Raw genomic sequence first — 8,067 nt, 5'->3', positions numbered from 1 at the left:
TAAGATTATTACCTTCTCTTAAAAATGTAGAATTAAAAAGATGTGAACCATGAATATCAGGTAAAATGACTAAACAACATTTTCCTAAGGGTAGTAAGGCATGTGACTTACTAGTTTTAGTACACACAGATATATGTGGACCCTTAACAGTAAAAACACATGAAAAGAAATCATATTTCATTACATTCATAGATGACTACTCAAAGTATGGATATATATACCTAATTTCTAAGAAATCTGAAGCTCTAAAAAAGTTTAAGGCATATAAACATGAAGTTGAAGGATTATTAAGAAGAAAAATCCAAGTTATTAGATCTGATAGAGGAGGTAAATATAACTCTGATGAGTTTAAGACCTTTTGCAATAATAATAATATAACTCCTTATACAACTGTACCTTATACACCTCAACAAAATAGTATAGCAGAAATAAGTAATAAAATTTTAATGGATATGACAAGGCCTATGTTGGCATATGTAAATCTTCTTAAGAAATTTTAGGAAGAAGCAATATGCACTGCCATGTATATTCTAAATAAGGTTCATTTTAAAGTTCTAGACCTTATACCTCATGAGTTATGGACTGGCAGAAAGTCATATTTGAGTCATTTGCGAAAGTGGGGGTCACATGTTCATGTGTTGATTCCTAGTTAGATGAGAGATAAGTTAAATAACAAGACTATCAAATGCATCTTCATGGGATACCGAAAAGGATCAAAGGGATATCGTCTATATAATCATGAGAAAAAATTTATGTAAGGAGGTTCCTAAAAATCAAAGAAAGTAATTTTGATCCTAAAGATGATGGTGTCCTTTTAGATATCATAAATGATTTTGGGATTCCTACTCAAGAGTTAGAGCATAACAATTCATTTATAAATAATGAATAAACTTCACAACCAGTAATTGGACAAAAAAGAACAAGAACTCTTTCATCCTATTTGAATGATTATTATACACTCTTGAGTGAGAAATTATGCTATTCTATGGGCTTGGATGAAACTCTTGACAACTTGAGCTTTGAAGATGAAGTTGCTTTCAATGAATCTGAACTATGAAAGAAAGCAATGAAAGATGAGTTGAACTTAATAGAAAAAAATGAAGTTGGGGAACCAGTCACATTGCCTAATGGATATAGGGCAATTGATAGTAAGTGGGTTCTCAAGAAAAAACTCAAGGCAGATGAATCTATTGATAAATTCAAGGCAAAGTTAGTAGCAAAAGACTATTCTCAATGAGAAGGGATTAATTATGAAGCAACTTATTCTTTTATAGCTAAACTGTCATATATTTATATTATTTTGGCATTGTTAGCTTATTTTGATCTTGACCTATATTCAATGGATGTGAAAACAATATTTTTAAATGGTGAAGTAAATAAAATTATTTTCATGCAACAATCAGAAGGTTTTAAAATTGAAGGTCATGAGGATAAAGTATACAAGTTGAATAAATCCTTGTATGAACTTAACCCATCATCAGGACAATGGTATTTGACTTTTCATAATGCTATAATCGAGTTGGGTTATGAGGCAAATAGTCTGGACCACTATGTATATGCCAAGAATAGTGTGAATAAGTTTACTATATTATCTCTCTATATTGATGACATATTAATTGTAGGAAATGACATGGACATGATAAACATGACTAAATCATGGCTAAATTCTCAATTTGAAATGAAAGATATGGGTGAAGCTTCATATATCCTTGAAATTAAAATACAAAAAAATAGAAAATCAATATTATTATGTCTAAGTCAAGAAAAATATCTTGACCACATTCTAAAAAAATTTAGAATGAAAAGTATTAAGGCAAATGGTACTCCTATAGTAAAAGGTCTAAAACTAAATAAGAATGACTGTCTAAAAGATGGACAATAAAAGTTGATTGTTCCCTATACTCAGGCAATTTGAAGCCTAATTTAAGTTTTGCTAGAAGTCTAGTGAGTAGATATTGGTCTCTTTCTTTCAGAAGCAGTGAAAATGATTTTTCGATATCTAAAGGGAACTAAAGAACTTAAGTTGTGATGTCAGTGGGATAGTCTAAAGCTTGTAGGTTATACAGATGCTGACTTTGCTGGTGATAGAGATGAAACAAAGTTCACCTCTGGTTATGTATTTATGTTAAGAGGTGGGGCAATTGCATGGTCAAGCAAGAAACAAGAGTGCAACATAATATACCCAGGAAGCTCAGTATATTGCCTGTAACATGGCACTCACTTTGGTGTGTCGATAAATTGCTTCTTAAATGAGTTAAAATTGGATATTTCAAAAGATTCAGTTCAACTTTATTGTGACAATAAAGTTGTTATAAGACTGATACAAACATGAGTTGATAGCTCTAAAAGTAAGCATATTGAAGTTAAATATCAATATATTCATAATATGCTTATAAAAAATTAAATAGCAGTGAATTATATTCCTTAAAATGACATGGTAGCAGATCTGCTAACCAAGGAAATCACTGAGGATGTTTTCACTAGACATGCGAGTCAGATGGGATTCAGATATGTCTAAGTATTGAGTGAATAAATATCACTCAGAAAGTGTGTATGTAAGGTTCCAACTGAGAACAAGCATAGGATATTCCTTATGGCCAAGTAGAAGATGTAAGGTCATGTGGCCATAAGATGACTATTGGGAGGCCATCCCAATAGTCACTTTCTCTCAACAATCATTCTCTCAACAAAGACAATCGTTCATACATGTAACAGTTAAATTATAAACAAATTACATATAAAATAATTAGATAATAAAACATGCTTAAAATACAATTACAAGTACAAAACACTAAGAGATGTGTCTCTTGGGGTGAAGGGATTTCTTCCAGGGATGTGCCTCAAGCTTGAACCTCTTATAAGTGTAGTGTATTGTATGAGAACATACAGAAAATCAAGTGTTCAGTTCTCTAAGTAAAAAAGAATTATTGCAACCTGAGAGTGTTGAATAGTGAGGACCTTCTTGGCGATTTTGAGCATAACAACGTAAGCTTCAACCCACTGAATTTTTGCATTTCCGCATTTACAATTTCCTACGTTGGCTGCTAGACAGACAATCAATGTTCGATTCTCATAAGTGCCGCCCCTCTGTGCAAACTAACACTTTGCATAGGCTTCAAGGGTCGGAGTCCTAGCTTCAAAGTTCTATGATGTCAGCACGAGGCTCGCAGGTATGGCAAGCTGAGCCAACACAATCAGATCTTTGTGTCATGTGCGGTTTATATTTTAATGTGGATCTAAATCATGACATTATTTTTAGGTTTTTCTAATGAAAACTTGGGTCTTGACAGTTTTTTTTAGAAAACAAGAGACACTTCTTCGAATGTTGGGTAAAAGTTGGGCGTCTGAATTGAAATTCTCAAATTAGTTAATAGACTTCCAATGTTGACAAGTGTACTTTTTTATGTTTGATTATGGTCACTAATAAAAGGGCTTGTACTAATGGTTTTAACATTTATTTTAATTTGCTTAAATTTTTTGGGACTAGCTAAAAAAATCAGTTGCCGAACATTTTGGGATTATGTCTGTCGTATTTTAATTTGCTTTTCAATATTGACAATGATTAGAGGTTAGACCCATTATAGACTTGGATTCGTTGTCACCAAGTTTTAGATATGGATCCGACTAGGCAGAAGCACTTTGTTTTGGATTTAATTTGAACTTGAACACGGATTGCTCATACTCTGATAACATGGATCCAATTACTTGAAACCCCATTTGTACGCCTCGGCCCAAGGTGATGGAGATGAAAATGTGTCCGATGTGTAGGTATGACTTGGATATCGTAATACAATCCTGCATCCGTTTATGACAAGAGTTTCTTTAATAGTTGGTGCACTAATAAAATAAGCAAAACCTAAATTCCCACCCTGATTCGACCAGACTGTCCATACTTGATCATGTTGTTTTGAATCATACATGAATATAAAAAAGCACCACACGAGTTAGTTATTTTTTTTGTGTTTTGTGTGGTCTGAGTTAGGGCTGGTAAATGAACAAAGCAGCTCCTGACTCGGCTTGGTTCAGCTTGTCACGAACTTGTTCATGATCGGTTCATATAAATGGCAAGCCAAGCCAAAACGAGTGGAGCCCGAACACAAGGTGTTCAGCTTGGCTCGATAGTGCTAGTGTAGATAATATATATATTTCTATGGATAATATATATTTTGTGTAATATATAAAAGGAAGAATGCATAATATATATATATATATATATATATATAAAAGAAGGATGAATGAAAAATATATACTTAAAATATGAATTATTAAATATAATTTATAATTTTTTAAATATATATTTAAGTATATTATATAAAAATGTATATAATATGTATAAATAACATGAAATGTTTTTACATGAGCCAGCTAGTGTTCGGTTCTTGTCATTCAAGGACTAGCCAAATGAGATGAGCCGAGCTTGAGCTCGGCTTGGCTAAACACGAACATGAGCCGAGCACCACTAGCTCAATACGCTAGTAAATGAGCTGAACACGAACATGCCTTACTGGGTTCGTTTGGCTCGTTTACCAGCCCTAGTTCGAGTACTGACAGTCCAGACCTGACCATGTTTGTTTGGAATCCTGCACGGGTTTAGAGTTTGGACACATGCCGACTGGGTCAGATAATATAGTTGGGTTCGGTTCAGAGCATGGTTTGGATCCAACCCATTGACACCACGCCTAATGGCCAATATCGTTCATTCGCTCTGTTCTAGTTTCTCTGCTCATCAACTCCTTTGGGCTCTTTCTTTCAACCATTTGATTCCCAGAGTTGGCTCTCAGAAGAAGACGAACAGAACAGAACAAAGAGGAATTAGGGTCTTCCGTTGGAGGTAGAGATCAGAGATGCAGTCAGCACGCGCGGGGCTTCACCTCCGGAGGTCTTCCCGGAGTATCGCGCAGGTGATCAATTCCGCCCTCAATGGAGAATCCTCAGCGAGAAGCTTTGTTTCAGATCGGTTTCAGACAATCGGGGCTCCCTCTCCCCCTCGGTCGGCGTACTCATTGTTGGGCAAAGATGAGGGCGGTCACCGAATCACAAGGTGACTCCTAGGATCCTTCCCTCTTTGTGGTAAATTCTTCTCCTTCTTCCCTATTCCGTGAATATATATATTTTGAACCATTATTTCATAGGTTTTTTTATTTTTTTGAAAATTTCACAGATGTGATCTAGACGTTTGGTTTTATAGAAACAGACTCTGGGATCATCATCCAATTACAATGTAAGGGTTGAAAATCAATGACTTAGAATTTTCATAAATATTAAAGCATAAAAAATCACATTTCTTGATTCTATTGCAATAATTAGCAATTGATGTATCTACAGGGTTAGAATTAAAACAAAAACTATGGAAATCTCGATTCATACATGCAAACATATTTGGTTGGTAAACATATTCCAGTTTTATATATATAGGCCCTTTTTTTGGTTATGCCTCATTAGGCTCCATAGTTTGAAGTGTTTTATGATAAATCTGAACCGTTAGATGTGTTTAACATGCTTGATTTAGTGGGAATCTACTCTTGGATCATGTTTTTTTACTAAAAAATGTATTTTTATAAGCCTAAAAAAATTGATGCCTTCGTAGCCATTGATTTAGTTAGAAGTGTTTTATGATAGAGCACACTGCCCCATTTTCTCGTTCTGCTCGGTTAGGATCCTTTAAAAATTGTAGTTTTCGGTATAGGTTTTGTTTAGTGGAAATAGGCTTTTAGATCACAGGAATCTGACCTATATACAAGTTTTTTGGGTGATCCAAAATCAATGGCCAAGAAGGCATCAATTTTTTAGGCTCATAAAAATATATTTTTCTTCAAAAAATTATGATCCAAGAGTCGATTCCCACTAAATCTAGCATGCTAAACACATCCAACTGTTCAGATCTATCATAAAACACTTCAGACTATGGGGCCTAACTGGGCAGAACGAGAAAAGAGGGCCTAATATCTTCAGTTCTCTCTCTCTCTCTCTCTCTCTCTATATATATATATATATATATATATATATATATATATATATATATATATATATATATATATATATATTCATATACGATACCCAATTTTGTTTTATCTTTCTCTGTTGCTCATTTGAGGGATTTCGTGCATCACATTTTCCATTTTGGCGTTCCACCCAAATGAGTAATTGGTGTTTTTTGCTTAAACTGAACCGGTGCATGTGTTTTATCATTGCTTATTTACTAAAATAAATGCTTTGGATCGAATTAATTTCACAAAAAAAAACTGAAATAATATTTTAATGTAATATCAATTGTTGTTTCTTTGTCGCTTGAAATGCACATCTGAACATGAAAAATACGTCATCTGATACATGTTTGTCACTACGTATGCTATAGAGAATTCATCTATAAGTTCAAATTAAGGAAGCACCTGTAAGCATGCTTTCTAAAACCATTTAGGACACTTAGACAATATAACTCGTCAGGACCTATCAACTTCACTCCACCCAATACCCAAAATTTTTGGCAGTGATAAGCGAGGACAATAAACTTATTAGGAAATCACTGCCAACTGAGGTATACGAGTGTGTGATGGCAGCCCATGTACCAATGAAAATTATCATAATTATGTATCTCAAGTTCTATCACACAGACTCTTCTAATAGGGCACCGCACCCATGTCGCACCCGCACCTGCACCTAGGCGGGTGCAACACTTGGACACAACTTCCTTTGTGTTAGGTGAAGTCAACCACAATGAGATCCATTTCTATTTAAAAGTAGATCCAATTAATCTTAATCAAGTCTATTTTTATCTATATTATATTTATAAATACATAAATGCATGCACATACATGTAGTGTGAACTTAAAATTGTTAAAAATTATATATATACCCTCCCCGTACCCCCGCACCCAAGTTTTTTTAAAGTTTTGCATCCTCTTCGCATCCACATCCACATCCACATCCATACCTGCACCCGCACCTATGCGACATAGCTCAAGATATATAAGTATGTTGTATGCCCATTTTTTTGGGTATATTGTGGAAATGTTGTAATTTGTTCAACACTATGTCACAGGGATTCAGCTAGTAGGGTGCCGCACCCGCGTCGACGTGACTCGATGCGGGACCGGGTGCAGGTGCAGCACCAGGTGCGGTCAACCCGACCCTAGGTGCGTTGACCGCACCCAGGGTCATTTATGTCCAATTTTTTTTATTAAAAAAAAAATTGTTCTAGGGGGCGCTGCCCCCGAGAGACCCCCCCGCCAGGGGCGCCCCCCCTGGACCCCCACCCGATGATCGCGCAACGGGACCCACGTTAGGGGGAGCCCTCAGACCCCACTTTCTGCAATGGCAAAAACTCTGAATCAGGCTCCACAACTCATTAGCTCGACCCCTCCCCTACACAAAGAGGGCGCAGGGAGGGAGCTCGATCCCTCCCCTGCATAAATATATATATATATATATATATATATATATATATATATATATATATATATATATATATATATATATATATATATATATATATATATATATATATATATATAAATTTTTTTTGCCGCACCCCCGCACCCATGTGACATAGGTTCAACACTATATTCCATTTTTTTTTATAAATGCTTTGTGGATTCCTTTGTTTTTTCTTTTTCTTTTTATTTTTAAGATTTACACAAATATAGAAATCGATTATGCGCTCTATGCACTTCATTTTGCTTTTGGGTATTGTATGGGTACTGGTTTGTGCTCAGATTTAAATGACATGGGAATCAATTTAGCAAAATGCTCATAATTCAGTTTCTTGAAATGTATGTTGAGTTCTTTTTCAAATTATCCAGGTATGCATGAGACATTTTGAAGCTATGCATCTCTTAGTTTATGTTCAAAGTCTAACCATAAATGACATTTTCTCATACCACTCCTCATTCAATTCTTTCAAAGGAATTGGATCCTTTTCCTCGTTTGAGAATCTCCTCCCTTCATCCACTTGGTCTCGAAGAGTAACAAGGACCAATTCACACCTTTTTTCATCTTTCATTTGAACTCTTTCCCTTTCTTACTACGATCAAGGGAGAAGATTATTCTTTTAACCAAACATATGCACTT

General features: G+C 35.0%; 1 protein-coding gene across 1 annotated transcript in view; it reads left to right on the top strand.

The window, feature by feature from the left end:
- Positions 1-4,844: 4,844 nt before the first annotated feature.
- LOC149816930 (nifU-like protein 4, mitochondrial) overlaps positions 4,845-8,067 on the top strand; it is a 48,868-nt gene continuing 45,645 nt past the window's right edge. The window contains exon 1 of the mRNA XM_089986986.1: positions 4,845-5,041. Within this exon, the coding sequence (XP_089843112.1) occupies positions 4,845-5,041 (197 nt within the window). The remainder of the gene's footprint in view (positions 5,042-8,067) is intronic.

The sequence above is a fragment of the Nuphar pumila genome, chromosome 14 (assembly GCF_984573655.1).
Source record: "Nuphar pumila chromosome 14, dmNupPumi1.hap1.1, whole genome shotgun sequence".
Classification (NCBI taxonomy): Eukaryota; Viridiplantae; Streptophyta; class Magnoliopsida; order Nymphaeales; family Nymphaeaceae; genus Nuphar; species Nuphar pumila.
This window is presented reverse-complemented; position numbering and strand designations above follow the sequence as displayed.